The following is a 24,207-nucleotide window of genomic DNA, read 5'->3' on the forward strand; positions in this document are numbered from 1 at the left end:
GTCTACATTTGTTCGAAAAAGCTTCAATCCTTTCAAACAAACCCTTCCATAATGGGACAGGTTGGCTGGTCTAGGTGCCGAGGTTCACTGGGAAACGGACTTCGTCGTGGCCTGATCCGCGTTTTGCCCGAAATTTACCAATAATTCACACCTTTATGTGACTAGACTGTTTATTATGTAATTTGAATCTTACTTACTATTGGCAATACTACCAATCTGCATGTGATTTTACGTGTTTATAGTGTACTTCTGGAGAATTTGGCAGATTTTTGATAAATCTGACAGATTTTTGATGTGCATTAAACAGAATTTGGCTCTGACCTTACGGTCACCCTGGCTGCAGTGATTTCATATATTTATTGCATGGTGAGTTACAAACCTGTTGTAACAAAACAACTGGAGACTTTTGAGACGTTGGTGGCAGCAAACATGTCGGTCCTTTTCAATTGTTAACGTCATGTTTAAGCTAAGGGGCTCATGCTCAATTTGAAGCAAACAGTAAAAAAGGACCAGTATTTTTGCTGTCACCAACGTCTCAAAAGTCTCCCACTGTAGAATTGCCGAGATGTGGTACATGTACTTTTTACAGCCTCAAGAATGTACAGCACCATTGGTTTTCCTCACAACTCGACAGTCGACAATAAACCAGTTTGGTATCTCGATGATTCAGTCCAGGTCATTCAGGATAAAATGGCTGACATCATATGTCTTGTAACCGCGATGTTACGCTGCTCTCACATAAAGCACGAGCATTGAGCGACCACCTCCTTGCGGGTTCAGGCACCTTTGCTGAGCATTAGACAATCCAGAATGACCTAGCTGCGACGCATAAGCGCATCCATGCACAGCTGGAGTACCGAATTGGCTTCTTGTAAACTGTGATTATAAAAGAGAGCAACAACCCACATAGCAAATCTGTCTTACAACATATCAGCAATGCTCCGCAGACCAACTTCAACCAGTGCCTTAGCCAGCGCCGCTTTAGTGGCAGCTTTACTTTCACGTTGCTTCCACTTCAGCATGATTTTGAAGGCAATACTTTTGTGGCCATATTTTTCATTATCCAGGACGATGTTGTCAATCTGAGCTTGTTTCAACCCAAGCTGCCCTCCAAGATCTTCGTAGTTTTTCCCAATGTACTTGGCGATGCCACGAATGTCTTTCTCTGTGACGGGCTCATTGCAAGCTGGAGTATAGCAAAGTTGTAAAAACAAATAATTTAGCAGAGCATCGAAATGAATTCCGCACTTATTGTATGTTGTGGTTCCTTGAGGGGATTGTTATTGCCATAATTTCTGTTTGGCTTTTGAAAAATTAAACAATCAATACACACACTGTGCAAATCAACTTTTGCTGTTCTAAAGACAAACCCATGGAGTGTGATGGCCTAGCGGTTAAGAACACCGGACTCACTTTTTCGAGCCCGCCGGCGGACACTTGTGCTCTTAAGCAAGGCACTTAACCATTATTGCTTCGTCCTTCGGATGGGACGTTAAGCCGTAGGTCCCGTGTGTTGTATAAATGCACGTAAAAGAACCCAGTAAACACTTATCGCTAAGAGAAGGGGTTTGCCCCGGTGTTTCTGGCCTCCTGTATAAACTCCCACGTGGAGTATTTAGGAGAAGAACCAACCAAGAACCAAGAACCAGACGAACGGTTATGGCATCAGGTGTGCCTAATGATTTCCTGCCATGCAATACATGGAAGGGCAATATAAATGTGACAGAGATTGGCAATGAATTATTTTGCAATGCCATAATGAGTTAATGAGAGCGGTTGAAAGTTGCATTACAGCTGCCATTATGTACACAGTGGTATAACGTTGACAATATTAAAACAAGAAGAGAACCATCCAAATAGGAAGTCTGTCTTACAACTTATCAGCGACGTCCCGCAGACCAACTTTGTACAGCGCCTTAGCCAGCGCCGCTTTAGTGGCAGCTGTACTTTTACTTCTTATCCACTTAAGCATGATCTGGAAGGCAATTTCTTGCTGACCGTATTTATCATAATCGAGGAAGATGTTTTCAATGAGAGCTTGTTTCAATCCAAGTTTCCCTCCAAGAGCTCCGCTCTGTTTACCGATGTGCTCGGAGATATCACGGATATCGGTCTCTGTGACGGGCTCATTGGAATCTGGAGTATAGCAAAGTTGAAAAAAAGAAAAAATTTCAACAGGGAATTCAAACTGAATTCTGTTTGGCTTTTGAAAAATTAATCACTCAATGTACACATTGTTCAAATCAACTTTTGCTTGGCTAAAAAAAACAAAAGATGGGAAGTGTTTGGGCCGGTCAGACAACTGGCATATACCATGGCCTTGTTTTGTTCTTTTCTTCTGCCCAATACCACAGCATTAAGATGATGACACCAAATTTGCTCATGCTCGGCAGAGAAGTTAGTCTACCCTTGGACCTGGTATTCGGGGCTCCTGGGGAGGGAATGGATGCCCCCTTTGACCTACATGAGTATGTTCAGCAGCTACAAATTTGCCAGAAGTCACTTGAGAGCGAGCCAACTGCACCAGAAGAAGTGTTACGACCGTAGGATGCAAGGAACTTGCTTCAAACCTGGAAACTCTGTCTTGCTCTACATCCCCCGAAGGAAGGTGGGACGAGCTCCCAAACTACAGTGCTGGTGCGACAGGCCGCTCATCGTTTTGTCACAGATCGAAGAAGTGACTTATAGCATTCAGAGGTCGCCTCGTTCCAAACCCAAGGAGGTGCACTATAATCGCCTTAAACCCTACCTTGGCGAGGTGCAAGCAGTCTGGTGGGCCCGAATTGTACCCGTGAGTGTAACCATGGAACCTAAGTCAGTGGAAGAAGAGGGAGAGCCATAGCCAGAGGGGGACACGACACCCCCTGAACCACGACAGGTGGGGGAGCCAAAACAACAACATATCAGGGGGGCAGAACCCGAGCCAATGCAGGTTGTGGAGGGGCCCAACAACAAACACAGTGTGGCTGACCCATAGTTAAACCTAAATAATATTGCCACCGACTTACTAACCTTTCTTCTTCCCCCGACAGAATGGATGCCATAAGGTGCAAACTTTGTGGCAGGGCCTTCTTCAAGAAAACAAACCTCTGGTGACACCTACAAACATCCTGTGAGTACAAGCAGCCATATGAGTGTGGGAAGGGCCATTCATTCCACAACCTGATATCCGAGGTCGACACAAGAAAGTTTGTAGAAGGGGACAGCTGGTTGGTTCCATTTGAGTTGAAGATGAGCTGGAAATCTTCGCAAGTGATGAAGAGATGGAACTCCTCTACCCTGCTGCTGGAAGCCCAGCATGCCAACCACCAAGTGACAAGGCCCACTACCCTTCAGAGCGGCCCAACCATCAGCCCAACAAGAACCACCCGAGAGATACCTTCAAGCGACAGGGGCCGCTCCCCATTTGAGCGGTCCCCACCTTCAGCCCAACAACATCCATCCGAGTAACACCCACCATGCGACAGGGCCCGCTACCCTTTGGAACGGCCCCAACCATCTTCCCAATGAGATCCACCTGAGAGATAGTCATGAACTGATGGCACCTGCTACCCTTCCGGACAGCCCAAATCCTCAGACCAACAAGAAACAGCCACCCACCGAGTGGGGCCACCGCCAGTCAGCGAGGCCCCTGCCATGGTCACAACCAAGGCGACAGCCAGGGCAGGCCTCATGGACTGCAGCTCGACCAATTACAGACCGTGGCTTACAGACAGATGTACGGCTGCACTGGTTTTACCACTAAGCCACGGACACCGCCACAGCATCTACCCGGTTGCTGTTACCAGATGGGTCTCTTTTGGCCGTAGACATCCCGTGTACCATCTGACTGAATTTTCTGCCAGGGATTGCGCCACAGAAATGGTTGAGCCTCTCTGTGAACACTTGCCAGACTAGTGGTCAGGCAAACATATGAGGTACCAGGGAGACTACTAGCAACCTATCCAGGACGACCAGTATTTTATCAACCCTCTGTGGCAGGCCAACCATTTCTTGAAGGCCTGCTGCCGCCGGGAGCTCCCCCACCCATTAGATATCCAGAGAACGTTCCCCTAGAGTTCTAGGATGAACTGTTAATGCACACTGAGTTCCACAGAATGCCACCACCTATTTAAGTCGCAAGAGCTCATTCTTTTGCTTGAAACCACCCCCACCCTCAGGCGAGCCCTGTACCATTAATTTTGGGGTAAATAAGAACCCTCGGAGGGGCAGTGTAACGACTGACTAGGGGCACTATTACACGTCTGCATCTGGGCAGACTGCAGATGCCCCTGCCAAAAGGACTGGAAAACCTGTTCTCGGAAGCCAGCTTATCTTCGAGAAGTTTCCGTAGTTTTTAGTCACATTTTGAAGTAGTAAGTGTGCTAGTAAGGTGATCAATAACAGAAGTGTTTCAGCAGATATCAGGGCCCGAGTGTGTTATTCTGATTGTGTCCTGAAACCCCCGCCCCAATCGACAAGCAACAGATTGCTTATGACATCAAATGTGCCTAATGATTTGCTGTCCATGTAAAGCAAGATACATGTGTAAATGAACAAGAGAAACGTTTTTAATCAGAGGTTAAAATCTGGGGGAAAATGAACAAAAACAACAAAAGGCCCAAGAAGCTAATAATGGAATGGCAATTTTTTTTTTAAAGGGAGAGAATTTGAGATTCAAAACATCCACTACATGGGTCCTTTATGATTATGTATGCCAAAAACTCTGATAGGAAAACTCCAACAAGTACAAGGGTGCTTCAAATCAGGACTTAGCGCAAAACAAAAAAGCAACATGACAAGCATTAAAAATGGAGTAAAATAAACAAAATCAACCGGAGTTAATTAGTTAAGACAGTGAATCAGTACTTCAGAGAAACACAAAAGATATGGTTTAGTTGAGTGTTCATTACGTAGTTGCGGCACTCGTAAGACTTTGACTGGGTTTTTGTTAGGTAGTGCACCCTCTGGTACATTATACTACCTTGATTCCAAAGATTTAAAAACAACTACTCTTATTACCAACCCAATATTCAATTCTTGAAGGTCAAGTTACTGAACATTTTTGCACTCATCTTCTGCTTACTGGTCCCCCCCCCAAAAAAAACCTAATATTCCTTTTGTTGTAAGCACACTTACTGGTTAGAGGAGTTGCGTGTGCTCCACCAGCTACGGAATCTGTTTCGTCCGAATCAGACGCAGAGGAAGAAGAGGAAGAAGAGGAAGATGGTGGGGGAGTGGGTTTCTTTCTCTTGGACTTCTTTTTATTTTTCTTTCCAGGCTTGCCCATGTGGATTACACCACCCCTTTGAGCTACTGATACAACATTTCCGTCACCTTTGACATTGATGTTTATCGGGTTAGCTGGGGAAAGCAGTGAGCAAAAACAAAAATTAATTAAAACAAATTACAAACTAAACTCACCCCCCAACAAATCATAAATTCAAGGATAGGCATGCCTACTGAAGCTGTTCCCAGAGTGCAGAAGTTTTTATTCAATTGATTCGGAGTGACTAAAACACTTCGTAAAAAAGCTGTTTTACAGGCACGACGGGAATGAGAAATCCACTTTTGACGCTCGCATGAAAGAACATGAAACATGCAGCACCAGACTAATGCACATGTGGTGTACAGTACAAGCTACATCACATTCGCAAGCCTTGTAACGCTGGTCCCAGACCAGTGTATGTTCCAGTCCAATTCACAAGTGACAGTCAGTCAGTGAGATAGGTAACCAGTCTAATTCACAAGTGACAGTCAGTGAGATAGGTAACCAGTCTAATTCCCAAGTGACAGTCAGTGAGATAGGTAACCAGTCTAATTCACAAAGGGGAGTCAGTCAGTGAGATAGGTAGCCAGTCTATTTCACAAGTGACAGTCAGTGAGATAGGTAAGCAGTCTAATTCACAAGTGACAGTCAGTGAGATAGGTAACCAGTCTAATTCACAAGTGACAGTCAGTCAGTGAGATAAACAGTTTAATCCACAAGCGTCAGGTCAGGTTCGGTCAGGTCAATGTAAGTTCTCCTGACATCGTTTATTTGTACAAAACAGAGTGACAAAATAATGTCTTTTTTTTTAAAACTGGAGTGGAAAATCTACACATACCATTGCTGTAAGTACGTTCGGGCTTCGCTGCATGAGGACTCAGAACATTCTGCACACATCAAATAAAAAACAGAGTAAAGATATTGCTAACAATTCAAGGCATAACTGGTAGTACAAAATATGTTGTTGTGAAATTCCACTTATTGAGAATTGCTCAGTTGACTACTGCAAATGTTAGGGCTTTCCATGACCCATTCCAATGGAAAATAAGGATCATTCTTGTCAATTGTAGTTGAAGTATATGGCACTGAATCAGAATGGAACAAGCAGAGTTGTATGACCGGTGAATTGAACTTAGACTCAAGTCTGACTCGAGTCCCATTTTCCGCGACTCGAAATCGGACTCAACCGTTGTGACCATGACTCGGACTCGATCTGCATGACTCGGGACTCGGACACAGACTCAGGAGAGGGGACTCAGACTCGGACACAATGTTTGGTGACTCGAATTATACAATTTTGGGCACAGGGAGTACGAAATGTTATTCATCTACATGGATATGCAAGAAAACATTCTTCAAAAAGCACTCTTTTGGCGATAACCTTTCCAACACCAAATCTGATTGATTGCTTTGTAATTGGACTCATATACATGTATGTACATTAAGAAACTATTTTGTATACCTGTGGAATGGAAGAAGAAACAGAGTCGGAGTAAGATTGCCGCTGAGAAAGCGGTTGTTCTTGATGTGTTAAAGGTTGTTGCAATGGTTGCTCTGGATGTTGTTGTTGCCCTGGTTGCAAAAGGACACCTTTTGTAGAAAACAAAATCAACAACACAAGGGAATATTCAACAGTTGCTTTTGCTGTAATTTTCAGAAATGGATGGATTTGGGGTGTTAGTATTTTTTTTCTCAAATATTGTTAAACTGACTTTGAAGTTCCTGAAGTCTGGTTCCCTGATCCCACAGCAATTTATAGACGTCAGGAATTTGAAAGGTTTGAGAACCAGTCTAGCTTGTACCCATTCATAGTTGCATAATCGATTGCAAACAAAATGTGGACGACCTATGGTAAATTTGGTGCAGTGTTTGAAAAGAGCCTTTTTTTCCCAACGCTGGTTGGCCAACACTAACACAAAAATACCACTTTTGTTGAAAATGACAGCACACCAGGTGCCATGATTTTACAGGATGCTTTAGACTGTCATTCACTAACAGTCCAGTAAGGTAATCACAATAATTTGGTACTTTTGTTTTTTTGATGTTTGCAAATATTGTATATTCCCTTTAAACCTAGTTTTAATACCGGCCAAGCACATATTTATTCCAATTCATAAATACCTTATTGGTAAAAAAATCTAATTTTTTAGGTCCAAAAGTCAAAACAATGCAAAAATCATAAATTTCCAACGATTTTGCTCAACAAGTTTACTTCATGTTTTTATGAACAACCCTCTTGCTACATTATGGTAATTCCCTGTCTCTTTATATGGAGATTGACTCACGCATCGCACATACTGTGAGATGTGGCGCAGAACGCAGCTGTATCTATTTCATAATATTTTTTAGCTTTGTTTTTTGATGTCTGTAAAGGTTGTATTTTCCCTTAATTTTTTTCTTTAGTAAATTAGTAATCAAAGGATTCTCAGACTTGCTTTGTTCAGAAAATCCACTGTTTTGTGCTTGAGGCTGGATAGTGGCAGAACTTTCAGGTTGCTGGGATGCAGCATCACTATTCATACAATGGACCTGTCCAGTGGATATTCCGGCAGCATCCTCTGACATGTTGGAGACACTTCCATTACAGCCAGTAGGGGTGGCTTGCTTATGTGGCGTGGTGTCTGGCACACCATACTTATCACCTTATTCAAAATAAGAAAATAAAAAATAAAAAAGATATCATTATTTTGTACTTTAAAAGAAAAAATAATCTAATCATTTTCAAATTCTCCCTACAATAACTTACGGTCTGCTGACGTCACCATCCCGAAACTGGTATGGTATGTCATAAGAAAGTTTATTATATTTCAACACACTGAGTATAAAGTGTTTATACGTCGACGAAAGGGCAAAACCTAATTTGATGAAAGCTTATTTTGTTTTAAAGTTTTAAATTAATTTGTTAATATTTTGTCCTTAATAGCCTACGATCCTTCTTTGGACAACCACAAAATAACCTCACAAAGCTTAGGTATGATGATGTCATCAAATGAAAAGTTATTGTTGGGAGAATTTGAAAACCATACTGCTTGTCTTTGGTTCATTTCAATCCATCATTCAAATGATTTGATCCGTATACAATGGCGGAGAGTGTAGTGCAGATAAACACTGCTGACAATGGGCTTCTGAATGCTGTGACACCATCAAAAGGGAAGTTCTAAAGGTGTAATCAATACATACACTAATACATTTGTGTAATTTTTTCTATTTTCAGAGGTTCTTTCACTTTATGTTACATATGTAACATAATAAACTAAATCTATGTTCAGTTTTCACATTTTTCACTAATTACATCATAAACCGGGAGTAATGTGGGAGAAAAAAAGGAAGCATTTTTTTTTTCAAAACTGGAGAGGCTGAATTTAAAAAAAAACTTTTTCTGTTTTCAAATAAAAGCATTCACAACTGCACTGTGCAATGGCCAATGGAATTGTTACCTGCCCGATAAACCTGAGTTTGTAACAACAACAAAAATGCTACGAGTTGTGAATGAAAGACGGACTTGTTTTGAACTAAAACCGCTTGTAATTTGATGCCTGATGATGTCATGATGATGTCATAGTAATATGCACACCTCGTGTTCAGGGTTGATGTTTGTTCAAAGTTTCAAGTTCATGCTGTGTACTGTTTAGAGGAAACCTCACGGAGATTTATTATACAGCCCGTCTAAAAAAAAATGGTACAATCAGAAAAAAAATTGGTTAAATATGAAATTTCAAAATAAGTCATTCTTACTTGGCATAATATTAAAGAGCAAAGACTGGGCTTTCCAATAGAGTTTGTTTGATCTTATTTGCTTTTGTCAATTCAGAGATACAATCAATTTAGTGCGATACACCAAAATCGATTTTGTGCCACTTTTATGCATGGGCAGAGTTGTTTCGAGTACTGTGCCATGCTGTCTTGAAGCTCACAAAAGATTGCAACTGGGCAAAAGAAACAAACTCGATTTTTGTGTTCCGCAGTAAATTGTAGTTATCTCTGGATTGACAAAAGCAAATGAGATGAAACAAAAAGTATTGGAAAGCCTGGTCTTTTTTCTTTAATGTTTTCGATTGTACCATTTTTTTTTAGATTGATTGTTCAACAAAACTGTGATATCCCCATTAATTCCAACAATTTAAAACAGTGACCGGGTGCTACCCCATCTTCCCCCCAAAACTGAACAGGCCTATATTCCCTGAACATCTGAACCACACCTACCTCAGACTACAGGTATGAAATGAGGGGTGAAAAGGTTAAAGACAAACTGAAGTTACTTACTGTTGATGTTCATGCCTGTCATTTTTGTCTCGATAACACTCGCACCATCTTGCTGTCCCTCAGCGTGTGGGTCAGAGACAGCCACAGGGAAACTGAGGTCCTTTGATTTCTGTCTGGTGATTGGATCTATAGATTGCAGAGTTAGTGGGCTGTCGTTTGATGGGGCTGGACTCGGCAGATCAAAGGCTCGAGATCTTGCGTCTATGTGTGTCAACACGGGTAAATCTGGACCGGAGTTCTGTTGCCATGGAAATAAACAACTTTCATCCGCATCATCCTGGAAGAAAGACAACAACGTCTTCAAATTCTTCAGTACTTTCTACCGAAGAAAAGAAACAGGCCGAGTCTCTCGAAGAGAACAAGTTTCATCCAACACGTAACTTCTTCCAGCCTATGCGATCAAACAACTAATATATATTAATTAAATCCGGTTCCAATCTTACGCTGTTCAGTTTTTCCCAACAGAAGTTTGCATTCTAAATAATGGCACACAGTGTAGGAATCCCTTGAAGTATTCTACATTGTACTATTATTTAATTCACTTCAAGTGATTTTTTTTTTTAACTTTTAATGATGCAAATATTTTTGTATATATTTGTATGTTTTACTTTTTTATATAATTGTCGTACATGTCACGTTTTAGTGTTAGCAGATGTGCAATGTATTGGGGGGGGGGGTTCCGACACCCACCCCTCCCCCTCCCTCTGGAGCCGTGCCCCTGCAGCAAGAGAGGAAACACAGCCACAACCATGTGATGCACTCTCAGCCAATCAAAAGGCAGAATCTGTGGGCGAGGTGTCATAAACCTAGGCCAAGTTCGCGCAAGGACTATAGTTGACCAATGGTTAACTAACGTTTGCCCGAACTCTGTCGAGTCAACGATGGTTGACTACGCTAGTCGACTATTTGGAACCAGCCTACTGGGGTTAGTAGCTTTGCTGGTAACCAATAGCCGCGCGCATTCATACGTTCGCACGTTGTTATCAGTGCGCAGGCATAAGGTACGTCACAAATCAACCACTAGTCGACTAATGGTGCTTGCCCGAACTTGGCCCTAGCTGTGCCGTTGAGAGGACCTTGACAGCATTCCAGAGCATCCACAGCAAATAGGCATATAGGTTCTCAAAATGTATGAACTTCTTTGCAATTCGGGCGATTCACAATGCAGTTCGCCACCAAGAGTTTGCCACGGAGAGTTCATATTTTCCAGTTCATTATGGGAGATGGTCGACAAATGGTGACAAATTCGCACCGCGCGACATTTGAAATTTCTAAGTTTTTCCAGTCAGTAGTTTCGTAAGTGTATGATTCGAGTATATAGTTTGCCCTATTCTTTTCTTTTTATCAATATGGTGTTTTTTGTAAGGCGGCAGAACGCTATGCACCAATCTATAACAAATTAGCTCAAGTTGTCTGATGACACTCGTTCAAATGGACCATGTTTTGTTACCCGTAAACTTGAAAAGTGGACTCTCCGTGGCAAACTCTTGGTGGCGCACTGCATTGTGCCCAAATTAGTTACCTGGTTGGATGACACATTTCCCAACTGCACGAAGATATCAGCACGGCCCTTGTTAACGTCCTTTTTGTAGTTTTTCAGGAATTCATCATGAACCTTCCTAGTTATCTCTGTGACAGAATACCAATATTAATGGAGTAGACAACCTTATCCACGAGCAAAATAGTAATGCCACCTAATAGGTAACATGATTTATTTTTAAAAAATAAAACACAACACTAGAAAACAAAAATCATTATTTCAACGAAAATTAGGCATGGATCTATGTACAAAGAAAGTGAGGATTCACTGCAGTACCACACAGTGAAGTATCCTGTTCACAAACACCATAGACTATCCATCACTGTTTGCTGCTTCATTGTGCATCCGAGATATTTTGATAAAAACCCACCTTGAAAGTCCGGTCGTTTGTCTGGGTCCTGGTGCCAAGACTTCTCGATCAGTTGCTTGATAATGTCAGGTTCATCATCGGGTATCAATTTCATAGCTGGTCTCTGACCAGTGGTGACGCATACTTTTAGAAAGGCATCATTTCCAAGGCAATCTGAGCACACGATAGTGTAATCAGACAGCAATTTAAGAGAAATTGGCTAAGCATGAAAACATTTGCTTACTACAAACAGGTTAGTGGTTACATTGCCATGCAGTGTATATTGTTCCGGACTACTTCTCTTATATACCTGTGCTCTTTTAAAAAAAAAAAAGGGATTTGAAGTTCAAAAAATGATATAAAATCATTTTCAGTTAAATTCGTCTGATAGTGATGGGAAGGAAACATGGCTGAATAAAGACTAAAAAGTTAAAAGACAATTTTGTCTGCTCGCGCCCTGGCCACTAGCTACCTCACTGTGTACCAGTGATGCAGCTGGCAGCTACATGTACACACAACCAACTAGAAAAGCCATATGCGTACGTACATAATGAAGTCAGGCTAGCAACTCTCACACGTACACAAAAAAGGGCCAGTCTTGTGGCCGAAATACACCACAACAAACGCAGTTTAGCGAGATTCGTATCTGACTTTTCTCCAAAACAAGACGTATTGACAAACTTTACTTGCCTCGTACTCTCAGTACAAGCAGGCCCTTGGTACGTACAAGATTTTGAAAATGTGAATCTTTTTTTACAACACCGTTTTCATGGTTTTAAGTTTCACAAATCTGCTCACATAATCATATGGCTACGTACTCGGCCCGGTACCTAAGAATATCAAGAAAACGTCAAACAATCTGCTTAGGCTGTCTCGCTTTTCTCCCCATTTTGTGGTAAAAGAATGCCTGAAAACAATGTTTGATATTTAAAAATCCTCAAAGTACATGTACATGTAGCTTCTTTGAGGGTGTCATCTTGGGTTGTATTTTTTTTAATGAGGAATGCAACCTCATGCTTGCTGTTCTAGAAATGGCCCAGTACATGGATAGCAACCCAACCTGAAATTTGTGAACAAAAAAAAATTGGCGGAATTTTGTCAATGTTTCTACTTTTTGCAAGGTTTTATCTATTTCTTCTACGTTTTTGACCAAAAAGGTATCCATTGATGACTTAATGTGTGTTTGGCCACTTTTATACAAAGTGAGGGTAATTATCAGCGCCCAGACCCCAAAGCAGTCTTTAAATAAACATCTTGTTTAAAACCAGCCAAACACATATTTATTCCCTTATTAAATCTATTTGTTTAAAATATGTGGAAACACACAAAGCACACAAAACTTCTCGCTTTACGAACTTAAAAGAATGACAACTCACTTTCATAGGGCTGTCGACGAGAGGCTAAATGCCACAATGTTATGCCGAAGCTGTAAAGCAACGAGTGAACAACGGTCATTTTCAGGAGAGGGATAAATCCATTGATCTCCATTAGCAGACTGGATAGGACACGCGTATACTTGCACTCAGTGAAGATTCCGAAAACGCGGACACAAACAGCTGGGTAATACAGTGCGGGTTTAACGTTTGCGACTGCGCAAACGCGTGCTGTATGGTCTGTGTGTGACGAACGCATTTCAAACTTTCCATTCCTCACCGATGAATAAGTGTGCGTGCACAAGATGGAGGGTGCTGTGTCCTATCCAGTCTTACTAGTGAAGATCAATGGATAAATCACATACATGATATTAAATAAAATAGCCATAGTTGTTTGAAGTACAATTTTTTATTTTTCATAAATTCAAATTCTGTCCTACTACAGTGGAACGCCGCTATACCGAACACCGCTATACCGAACATTCGGCTATACCGAACATCATCCTTGGCTCCCAGTTTTAATGTTCAAAATGAACCAAACATAGTTGTTGAAAAGAGTCAACAGATTCACAAAAAACTACCAGCTGTATTAAAAGCTATTTGGGCCACTTTTAATTACCGAGCATCAAACGACCCATAGTTACGTCGTGTTTGAATGTTGAAGAGCAACAGATGGCTATTGTTTCCCCAAGGAATAAAAGGAAAAAAACACCCGATGCTAAAGTTTGGTGACGACTCCTCGTGTGACCGTGGGATGTGGGAATGCCAGTTTACTACTGCTCAAAAGGGGGCCGGCAGTTCAAAATCGCTTTACGGAATGATCATTATTACGAACACTTTCTGTGGATCCCACGATGTTCGTTATAGCGGTGTTCCACTGTATATGAAAACAAATCTCTGACAAAACTGATTTTGAGAACAAGCACTTACCTGTAGACATCAAACTTTGTTGTGACCTCTGCGTTGATGTCTTCAAGGTGTTCTGGCGGGATGTGGGTGATTGTTCCTCCTGCTTCTTTGCGGTTTGTTGCAGTGCACCATGTTGCCAAACCAAAGTCAGAAATCTGTCAAAACCAATCACAAAGATCACGTGAGTGCTACCCTCTAGTCAAAGCCCGTGTGGCTATCCCCGAACGTGTGGCGCCCAAGATGATGGCACAAAAACAAGACCAGTGCAAGTGGCAAAGCCACTAGGGCCTTCACTATCTCATGGAAAATGGTTATGTTTTTCTTTACATTTATCTACCGATTTGGTAGAGAAATTGTTATGCATAATTCATTACTATTGACTAAAATGCGTGCGCGGCTTGTTTTTAAGAACGTGGCGGCGTGCGCCCGCCCGCACGCACGGCATCACCTAACAAAATGGCTTGTTGGTGGCATTTGGTTCATAATATCCGCATGACATGTATGATTCATATCAGGGGGGGTTAGCCACGCGCACTTTGACCCAAAGCTGGTTGGAGTCTGGAATGCTGCATTAACATTCCAGAATCCAACCAGTCTTAAACATAGTGTTTAATACCGACCAAGCACATATTTATTCACATTCATAAATACCTTTTCGGTCAAAAAATCAACACTTTTCAGTCAAAAAGTCAAAACAAGTCAGAACTCAACAATTTCCAATGATTTTGTTCAACATTTTTACTTCCTGTTTTTTTAAACACCCCTCTAGCTTAATGGAGTGTCAAGCTAGCGAGTAAGACGTAAACAACTCCTTTTATGGAGACTGGCGCGCGCCTGCGTGATGATGCGCAGATGCAGCTGTGGTTAGCAGGTTGTGCATTAGGGACTATGAAATACTGACTCATCCGTTTAAGACCGGCCACGAGACAGGCTCTCGACCAATGGGAATGGGTAAACTGTCTTAGGTATTTGTGAATGATGCTTTACATGTAGATTGGAAGTCAATGTACCTTGACCTTCAGCCGCGAATTAACCAAGATGTTTTCCAGCTTCAAGTCGCGATGGATGATGGGCTCTTTCAGTGTGTGCAGAAACTTCATCCCAAGTGTGATTTCCTTGATCATTTCAACTTTGACTGCATTTGGGAATGGCTTTAGTTTGTCCTGGAAGGACTTCAGTGACCCGTGCTCCATATAATCCATGACGATACAGCAACTGTAGGGGCTCACGTTTGTCACAATGCCTTTAATGGAGATGATGTGTTCATTGCTGGTGGTTTTGATCATTCGTTGGATTTCCCTCAGTGCAATTTTCTTATCGTCGTCAGACAAACTACGGAACAGAATAAAGAGCACAAGAGCGAAAGATTGTGAGAGACCAATTTGCATCTGCGTGAAAGGACAAATTGAACAATTGGGACCAGTTGATCTGTGGGCACCGGTGAAGGGGAGGCATGGGGTGCAATGCAAACATGCCAAGATTTTCAAACCAGAAAAAAAAAAATTGGCAAACGGAAAGTTGCACAATTACTCATCATGAAAGTTGTTTAATTCAAGTAATGCGTGACTGAAATTAAATGAAACTCATAGGGACTGAGGCCAAGGCTTAGGAGTATCTGCACAACTAAACATTTCGAAACTTGACCTTATGGTTTTGTAGTTATTTCAAAATAAGTCAGACGCCAGACGGACACTTTGGGGGGGACATGCTGTACAGTGTATACTTTTTATGTAACATACTGTTTCTTGCAAACTTTAACAGCTATTTCTTCACTCCATGGGACATGGTGTGCCTTGTAAACCTCTCCGTAGCCGCCCTCCCCAAGCTTTTTTAGGCACTGTAGGTCGCCTTTTTTAATTTCTGGAATTTCGTAAGACACTATTGACCCGTGGTGACTGGCATCTGTCTGCAACACGGACGCCATGGTGTGTGTCCAATCAGACCAAATTCTCAATCAACAGTGCAGGGATCTGAATGAAAAGAAAAATAAGAAAAACAAAACAGCTTTAAAATCCAAAAATGTACCAACACTTGAAGGCAAAATCAGGAGAAATTAATTTACAGATTCTTTGTTTCCTTCATATACATTTATCATTATAATGACGGTCTATTGTTCTAAATTATATATGTAGGTTGTTTCAAATTTATGAGTAAATACTTGATATTAACACTGTTCATGCCTTTTCACATACTTTGCACTAGTCTGAGATGGATAATGTTCGTTTACGTACAGGCTGCCGCCTAGTGTGCCTAGCAGCCGAACGACATCAACGGTAGAGGGCGCTACTGACGAGACGAACCAAATATCTAAGTAAAGCGCTCGCAACTAAATCGCGAGCGCTTTACGCACAAGCCACCCATGCCACCCTATGCACAGCCCACGCTGTATTATTCATGGTAGTGCATGCGCATGAGGTATGCTCGGAATTTTCCGGGTAGGTCTGCCCGAATCGCCAAGACTGCATTTGGTTCGTCACGTCAATAGCGCCCTCTACCGTTGATGTCGTTCAGCTGCATAGCGTGCTAGGCGGCCTGTACATAAACAAACATTATCCAAATCCAGTCTTTGTTCAAATTCAACAGTTTTTGTGCAACACTTGTTATAGCTGATTTAAGAAATAAATGCACTCTCTGTAGTATTCAATTTCAGCTCAAGTGTTGTGCATTTTTGACTAATTTAGTATTTGATCATTGCTCAAAATCTTGCATACACAAACAAATTTTGCCCCCCCCCCCCAAAAAAAAATCCCTACCTACATTGTACCTACCCTATTTTTGAATGCCATGTAATCGGAAGCAGAAATTTATTTTTGGCCTTAATAATGAACCTGATAATTATTTAGCACTGTGAATGCTGTACATTTTGAGAAAAAAAACAGAAAAAATATTAACACAATATTTAGGATCTCTATTTCAATTCCAAAGTGGCCAAAGTCATATTTTGAAAAGTTTGCGGCCTTTTGTGACACAATCCCGAAATCAGCATTCGGGACATGATTCTCGTTCTGCTGGTTGTCACCCATGCACAGATTCGCCCAATTGCAAACCAACTACAAATTAGAACACATGCTGCAGATTCAAGGGAATTTCAAACATCCTTGGAAATGAACTTTTGTTCATGTAAGTAATAATTTCACAGGGAGTTGAGTGTCAGTACTATCTTCATTAAAGGGAATGTACATCATTGGCTTTTGCTGTAATTTTCAGAAATGAACTATTTTGAGGGGTTAGTATAATAGATCAAATATTGTTACACTGACATGTTTGAAGTTTTGTGTTCGAAAATGCTGGAAAAACCAAGAAAAACAAAAATGTTCTAGTAGTCTGGTTCCTTGACTCCACTAAAGATAAAATGGACCAATTTATAGATGCCGGAAAACTGTAAGGTACATGTAAGGTAACCAGTCTAGCTGGCCTGCACCCGTTTATGAAAATGTAACCAATAGCAAACAACATTTGGACTGAAAAAAGTGTAAAGTTGGAGCAGTAGTTGAAAAATAGTTAGGTGATTCCAACGGTGGTCGGCCGACCACGATTGGAAACGTATACAAAAATACAATTTTCTTGAAAATGACTTCACACCAGGTGCCATAATTTTACAGGATGCTTTAGACTGTCATTTACCAACATCCTAGTAAGGTATTTCGTAAAAACTTGGTAGTTTTATTTTTCGATGTTTGCATATGTTGTATATTCCCTTTAAACCGAATAAGCTTTTTCTCAATCTGGTCGCTTACTTTTTGGATAGCTGCAACTAGCTTTAACCCTAACAGCCCATTTAATAGATGGTATGAAAACACATGTATTATTGCCAAGAAATGCCAACTGCAGTTACATGTATATTTTTTTACGTAAATTGAAGACTTTTTCTGTTGACAAAACCATTCCGAGTCTTTTTTCAGTCGTTCAATGAAAGCGTTTTGTGTTTGTAATTTATTTCCTGGTATTTTAACCTATGTGCGAAAAACAGGAACAGTTTGCAATAGATTGTTAACCTTGGAGAGCCTCAGAGATTTCTGCGAACAACAAGTACTTAGGAAAATGATCACGTGCTGAAAACCATGTTTCACTTTCTTCCAGCTGGATACCGTGTTAGATGCCCCCATGTAAAACAGAAAGAACCTTCCATTCATTCCAGTGGCTAAGACTTTTAAATAATTGATATTTGTATTTTTAAAGGTCCATAAATTAATATGTCATTTTTTATTTGTCATCACGTGTACATTCATCATCGTAGTTAAAGTATAAAAAATATCTTTAAAAAGTTTTACATCAATATTCAATCTATTTTTTAGTAGTTTGTAATTGTTTAAAATGTTATAGGCCTATATATTTATTTGACCTGTAATTACTTAAAGGGAAAATACAACATTTGCAAACATCAAAAAAACGAAATGATGAAATTATCACGAAATACCTTACTGGATTGTTAGGAATGACAGTCTATTAAAGCACCTGTAAAATCGTGGCTCCTGGTGTGCTGACATTTTCAAGAAAACTGCATTTTTCCAACGCGTTGGAAAAAAACTGGCTTTTTTCAAAAACTATTTTCTGAATTTTCTTTGCAATTGATTACACACCTCTGAAGGGGTACAAGCCTGCTAGACTGATTCTCTGACCTTCGTTTCATCTTATTGGGGTCAGTGAACCAGACTACAAGAACATGATAGGTTTTCTTGGTTTTTCCAGCATCTACAAGCCCAAAACATGAAACATGTCAGTTCAACAATATTTTCTATATTAAACATACTAATCCTCCAAATCCATTTATTTCTGAAAATTGAAGCAAAAGCGAATGTTGTACATTCCCTTTAAGAGCGTTTTTTTTATAGTGAGTTGTTCAACCATACATGTGTAATTGCGTTTGTAAGGATAAATAAAGTATTTTGAATTGAATTGAATTGAACTCTACCTTTAAACCAGTAGTTTCGTTTTCTGATAATGAAACCTACTTGAACAGGAAGTGGCAAGGAAGTGATGTGCATGATGGTGTCCCATCATAATTATGTGCAAACTGTCTCACCTGATTCCGAAAGGCGTTTCCTTTTCAAGATCAGTCACATGAATGTGGAAAGCATTATCTGATTTTATAGATTATATATATTTGAAACAATCTACAACATCGAAAATTAAGTAAGGGCCGAGTCGGCCATAATAAAATAAAAGTGAAAAAGCTCCTCCACCACCCCCTCTGCTAAAAGCCAGAGTGCTCAGAATGGAAATGGCGTCGATGAGGGCAACAAACAGAAAAATCCTGTTTATTGTTAACCCCTTAAGCACGGGGTGTTATGGGGACATTCCTCCACACATTCCTTTTGTGGTAGCGGGACTGCACAAAAGCAGCAGCTGTGGAACTACCCACTAGCCGTGTGCCACGGCATACCACAGCTGGCAACTGCATTCCAATGAGGATTAGCGGCCGCGGCCATGACCGCTTCCCGTGCGCATGGGGTTAAGTAAAAGTAAAGTAAAGTCTGTCACGAGCCAATGTGGCCCATCAGGCTGGTGTTTGTCTCCAGTTTCAGTAGCACGAAACAACTGAGAATGTTTCTGTTCCCCCTGGATGGGATGCTGGTCCATCGCAGGTTACTCCCCAGCTAATGCCAGTACCCATTTGTACTCCTGGGTGGAGAGAGGCAAGCGGGGATGAAGTGGCTTGCCCAAGGACACAACATATGGCCAGCAGTTGGATTCAAACCCCTGACCCTCTGATCAGGAGTCAAGAATCCTCCTAACCACTAATCCACACTCCCCCAGAAAACCAGATGTGCTGTTTGTTGTTAACATGACGGTACGGTTCTCACACTCCCCGAAAAATCAAAGCTGCTTGGCATGTATTGGTTTTCCAAAGCATTAGATATAGGCAGTGGATATTTAGCCGGATACAGCAAACCTTTAGTAAACGTTAGCTTGCCGGATATGCACTGAACATGCGCAGTTTAATACTGTTTTTTTTTGTACTACAGACCTTTTCCGGTGACAAATTTTAGTCTGGCTCCATGCCAACATTATCGTTGTAACTTCGTATTCACAAGATGGGAATCAGACCATTTTACTATTTCGGACTTTATTTCCCATTAAAAAAAATCATCCAGAGCCACAAATCTGAAAAATAAAATGTAATAGGCACTACTCTGCAATAAAATGTTTGAGACATGTTAAAAAAACAAAAGAAGAATATTTTTATTTTTTGGGGATGGGGGGAAAAAAACCTGAAAAATTTCGCCAGCAGGGATCGAACCCGGGTCTTCCCGCTCATGAGATCCGTTGCTTATCCACTAGGCCACAAGTGCTACACAACCGTTGGTGGTAATTTAATATATCTTATAATTCAGTCCTATCTTAGAGAGTACAGCGCCCTCTGTTGATAGGGATTGCCGCCGGCAATATATCCACTATCTTAGATATACAATGCGTGGATGCTTTTTTTGTCGTTAAATTCTCAAGCTTCTCATCATTCCTTATTTCTGCCAGGGAGAGGATCTTTGTTAAAATGTGCCTCTCTCTTTCGAAACTCTTTCTCTCTTCCTCTCTCTTCAAAACCAGATGCCTCGTCAGAAAACAGGTCTTAGCTGTTCCAATTCACGATTGTACTACTAGAGCTGTACTTGGACGTCATCAACGTGGGCTTATAGCAGATGTTTCCGACAGCTACAGTTATTTTCCTTCTGATATTTTACCCCCCCCCCCCAAATATTTGTAACGAGTGCCCTTCTTTTGTTAGAAAGTGCCCTTTTTAAAACAAAACTGGTGCCCTTTTTGAAAAAAGTCTTGCCCGTTTTTGTGCCATCAGCCGTTACTGGTGTGGTGCCTTTTTTTGAATTTTGCCTATATATTGCCCTGAAAATTACCATACATTGTCCGTTAGTGTGCATAATTGTCGGTTTTGAACAGTGCCCCCGTCGATAAATGGCACAGGACCTGCCCCCCCCCCCCCCCCTCCCACTATTTGATTTTTGCCCGGTATTATGGAGGCCAGTGTTCGGAGAAAAAAATGTGTCTACATTTCAGCACGTATGTGCAAGTGCCCTTTTCAAGAAATTCCCCCCCCCCCCCCCCCCCAAAAAAATTAATGACCTTGCTGTTCGGTACTGGACAGACTCTGACATGAGTGACAATGCCTACATTTTGAAATAAAAATAGTAGGCCTACATTTGGGTCTGAACCACAGAGCTGTATTTATAATAAAGAACTTCAGAAAGAATGTTGCAACTGATGACGCCACTTCAGCGGTTGTGTACAAAGTCTATGGAGAGTCAAGAACATTTTTTAAGTATTTCCTACAGTCATATGTCCTAACAAAATTGGGAGATGTTTCTCAGTCCCAGACTCATGTCTTACCATCATTTTTGCAATGACTGACCTTCATTGAGAATGAGATGATCATGATATATGAAGAAAAAAAACAGCGTCAGACCTAGCCCCATAAATGTGGCCTATTTACTGGACTGCCTCCGTAAACATAGGCCACACATCCACATGTACAAAAATCGTGTCGACTTTGCCAAATTTTGATTTTCACATTTAGGCTTAGTTTGTAGGGGTTTTTTTGCTTAAGAAGCATACTCACCCTCTTTATAGGCTAATCAGAAAGTGCTGCCTTTTTCAAATGTATATTTTTCGTGAAATTTCCAGATTCTTTTTTACACGTTTGCGTATCAAAATTTCAACATGAAATTTCACAAAAATTAGACATCTGAAAAAGGCAGCACTTTCTGACTAGCCTATAAAGAGGGTGAGTATGCTTCTAAAGCAAAAAAATCCTACAAACTAAGCCTAAATGTGAAAATCAAAATTTGGCAAAGTCGACACGATTTTTGTACATGTGGATGTGTGGCCTATGTTTACGGAGGCAGTCCAGTAAATAGGCCACATTTATGGGGCTACGTCAGACCTAGTCCGAGTAACTAGGACTCTACGGATTGCTTTTTTAACATTTGGACATGGTCGGGCGATAGTAGACATGTCAAATGTAGACATGATGTAGACCATGTCCAAAGTTTTAACATTTGGACATGGTCTACTATCGCCCGACCATGTCCAAATGTTAAAAAAGCAATCCGTAGAGTCCTAGTTACTCGGACTACGTCAGGCCCGGCCGTCAGGTTGCAACATTCTTTCCAGAACTTCTTTATTATACAGCTCATTCTGTCTATGGCCTGAAGGTGGAGGAATAAGAACACAACAAACAATCTTTAGAACAAGCATGGAGGAATAAGAATGGAAAAGTACTAGTACTAGTAGTAACGCTACTTACCACCGTGACTTCCGGGTAGGCCTAAGGCTGAACTCAAAATCTCAACATCAGTTCAATCTGTTGTCCTTGCTCTATGGTTCAATTCATTCAACATGGACGAAGAACTGTCTTTCCAAGTCAATGGCAAACCATGCAGGAATAGACAAACAAGTGAGGACTTGATATGGAGAAAGAATCTCGGTGTGTCGACTTTTTATGATTTCCTGAAAAAAAAGGAAAAAACAATTCATCGAAATGAAACAACGTTTCCAGTAACTGTGCCTAGACGGCCACGTGCAAGCGCGTCTAGTTTAGCAAATGGGAATTCCCCTTAAAATTCCCATCCCTAGAGTGGTTCACGACACGTCATATATTTATCGAAGAACATGCACGGCGGGAACCAGTCTACCCGAAATTTGCCCTTTGCCCCATAGACTGGCTACCGGTCCTTCAATTATCCTTCGGACTTCAAAATGGGGACAGGTACATGATGTAGTTTAATCTGGATCAATACTGCAAGCAATCTCACGTTATGGGATGTGTTGCAGGTGATAATGGACGTGGTACACATGAAATGGGTTGCCTTATTATCGCGGTACTTATCACGTTTCTCGTTTGGAATAGAGATTCCCACTTGAACCTTCCCGATTTGTCCAGTGTTTTGTGTAGTATAACTCTTCCTTTTCAAATTGATATAAAAAAATCCGACGGTGGTGTGGTTTATTCCGTGTACGATGCCTGTGAAAATAGACACACTCGGAGTGTGCGAACGGAGGTGGACTCCCTATTATCTCGGTATGCGGGAAGTGGTTTTTATAATGATCTCAACTTTTTTATTCATAGTTAATGCCACTTGGGGGAGTTCCGGCAACGCAAAAAGGGAAATTTCCCATGCCGCGATACAAATAGGGATGCCGCGATAATAGGGAGTCCGACTAATACTAGCCCGACTGCGTCTGGCCGTACAGTACTATCGCCAGCTCTGTAGTACGGCCAGACGCTCAATGCTTCCACACAGACAGGTTGAGGGCGCTGTTCATGATGCTGGTTGTGATTATTTTTTAGCTCCGCGCGATCGCGTTTTTAATCTATTTTTATTGAACTTTGGATTCACCATCTACATCTTTATTTGTGTTTTTTCGTCTTTTTAACATCTTCAAGCTTTGTAGCCTGTGCAATTTGGCACTTTTATCGCGTATTTTTAGTGATTTTCTACAATGAAAGTTTTGTCTTGTGTAATCAACTCGATGTTCATCGGCCATCTTGGATCATCGCCTTTTTAACAGTCAGTGACAGTCTTGTGTCTCCGTGACTTGTAAGCTTGTATTTTTATCTTGTACATTGGATGTTCGTGTGTTTTATGCTGCATCATGGCTCTGGGTTCATGTTGGGCATTTCTACCCCTCATCTTATTCATGAGCTGCACCAGGACTTTCTCCATACACGCCATGGACATGTAGAGCTCCGCACCGCTCCCGGCATTCATGCTCGACCATTGGGCTGCTCCACTGTCAATGGATAATGACGCATTCACAAACCCGGTGAGTTCGTTCCATTGTTCTTTCCACCTAAACCGGCATAGGCATAGGCCTCAACATTCGAACCAACTTATCCTTGACAATAAACTAAGCATCCACGCATGCCTCCTCGCACTGTTAGCTGGGGACTTGGAAGTAAATCCTGGCCCACGGCGCTTGAAGTATCCTTGTCAGATTTGTCATAAGGCAGCAAAGTGGGGCCAGAAAGCTATCGAGTGTGATCAATGTTGTGAATGGTTTCACGTATCCTGCCTTCATATGACTGACGAAATATACAACGCCCTCGTGGACCACCCATCATATACTTGGACCTGCTGTAATTGCGGTATGCCAAACTTTTCTACTACATTCCTAGGAAACTTGACGGGATTTGATTTCTCCAATAGTTTTAGTTCACTTGACAATAGTCACGATGGCGATGCGTCAATTGCCTCCATCGGAGATTTTGTCCCTGGAGAACCAATCCACTCTTCTAGCCCCACAAGGACACAAAATACTCATCCGGTCTCAAATGTCAAAACTAGAACACTTCCAAAACGCAAGTCTACCACTACTAAACAGCAAGTTTCTGACCTCAAGATCATCAACATCAACTGTCAAAGCATTCGTGCCAAACATCCAAACTTCGAAGCTCTTCTTGCCACAGAAAAGCCTGACATCGTGGTTGGCACGGAATCTTGGCTCAATAATTCTGTTGCATCCGGAGAAGTTTTCCCCCCTCACTACAATGTATTTCGCCGTGATCGTGAAA

The 24,207-nt window shown here is 41.3% G+C and overlaps 1 protein-coding gene across 5 annotated transcripts; it reads right to left on the reverse strand.

The window, feature by feature from the left end:
- Positions 1-27: 27 nt before the first annotated feature.
- On the reverse strand, positions 28-22,689 carry LOC119731574 (receptor-interacting serine/threonine-protein kinase 3-like). Of its 5 annotated transcripts, XM_038204758.1 has the most exons (16): positions 22,559-22,689; positions 22,050-22,142; positions 21,940-21,988; positions 15,422-15,652; positions 14,693-15,014; positions 13,704-13,837; positions 12,777-12,826; positions 11,422-11,574; positions 11,034-11,140; positions 9,512-9,788; positions 7,684-7,890; positions 6,711-6,838; positions 6,087-6,135; positions 5,119-5,343; positions 1,875-2,136; positions 1,049-1,186 (listed from the first exon to the last, which is right to left on the reverse strand). In XM_038204758.1, exons 4-16 carry the CDS (start codon positions 15,604-15,606, stop codon positions 1,177-1,179), a joined length of 2,109 nt encoding a protein of 702 aa, XP_038060686.1. In that variant the 5' UTR covers positions 15,607-15,652; positions 21,940-21,988; positions 22,050-22,142; positions 22,559-22,689; the 3' UTR covers positions 1,049-1,176. The 5 variants fall into 5 exon arrangements, with proteins under 5 accessions (XP_038060688.1, XP_038060686.1, XP_038060689.1 ...); XM_038204760.1 differs by lacking the exons at positions 1,875-2,136; positions 22,559-22,689 and having other exon boundaries at positions 28-1,186; positions 22,050-22,274; XM_038204761.1 differs by lacking the exons at positions 5,119-5,343; positions 22,559-22,689 and having other exon boundaries at positions 22,050-22,274.
- Between the last annotated feature and the right edge of the window lie 1,518 nt (positions 22,690-24,207).

This window comes from Patiria miniata, unplaced genomic scaffold, assembly GCF_015706575.1.
Source record: "Patiria miniata isolate m_02_andy unplaced genomic scaffold, ASM1570657v1 HiC_scaffold_24, whole genome shotgun sequence".
In the NCBI taxonomy this organism is placed as follows: domain Eukaryota; kingdom Metazoa; phylum Echinodermata; class Asteroidea; order Valvatida; family Asterinidae; genus Patiria; species Patiria miniata.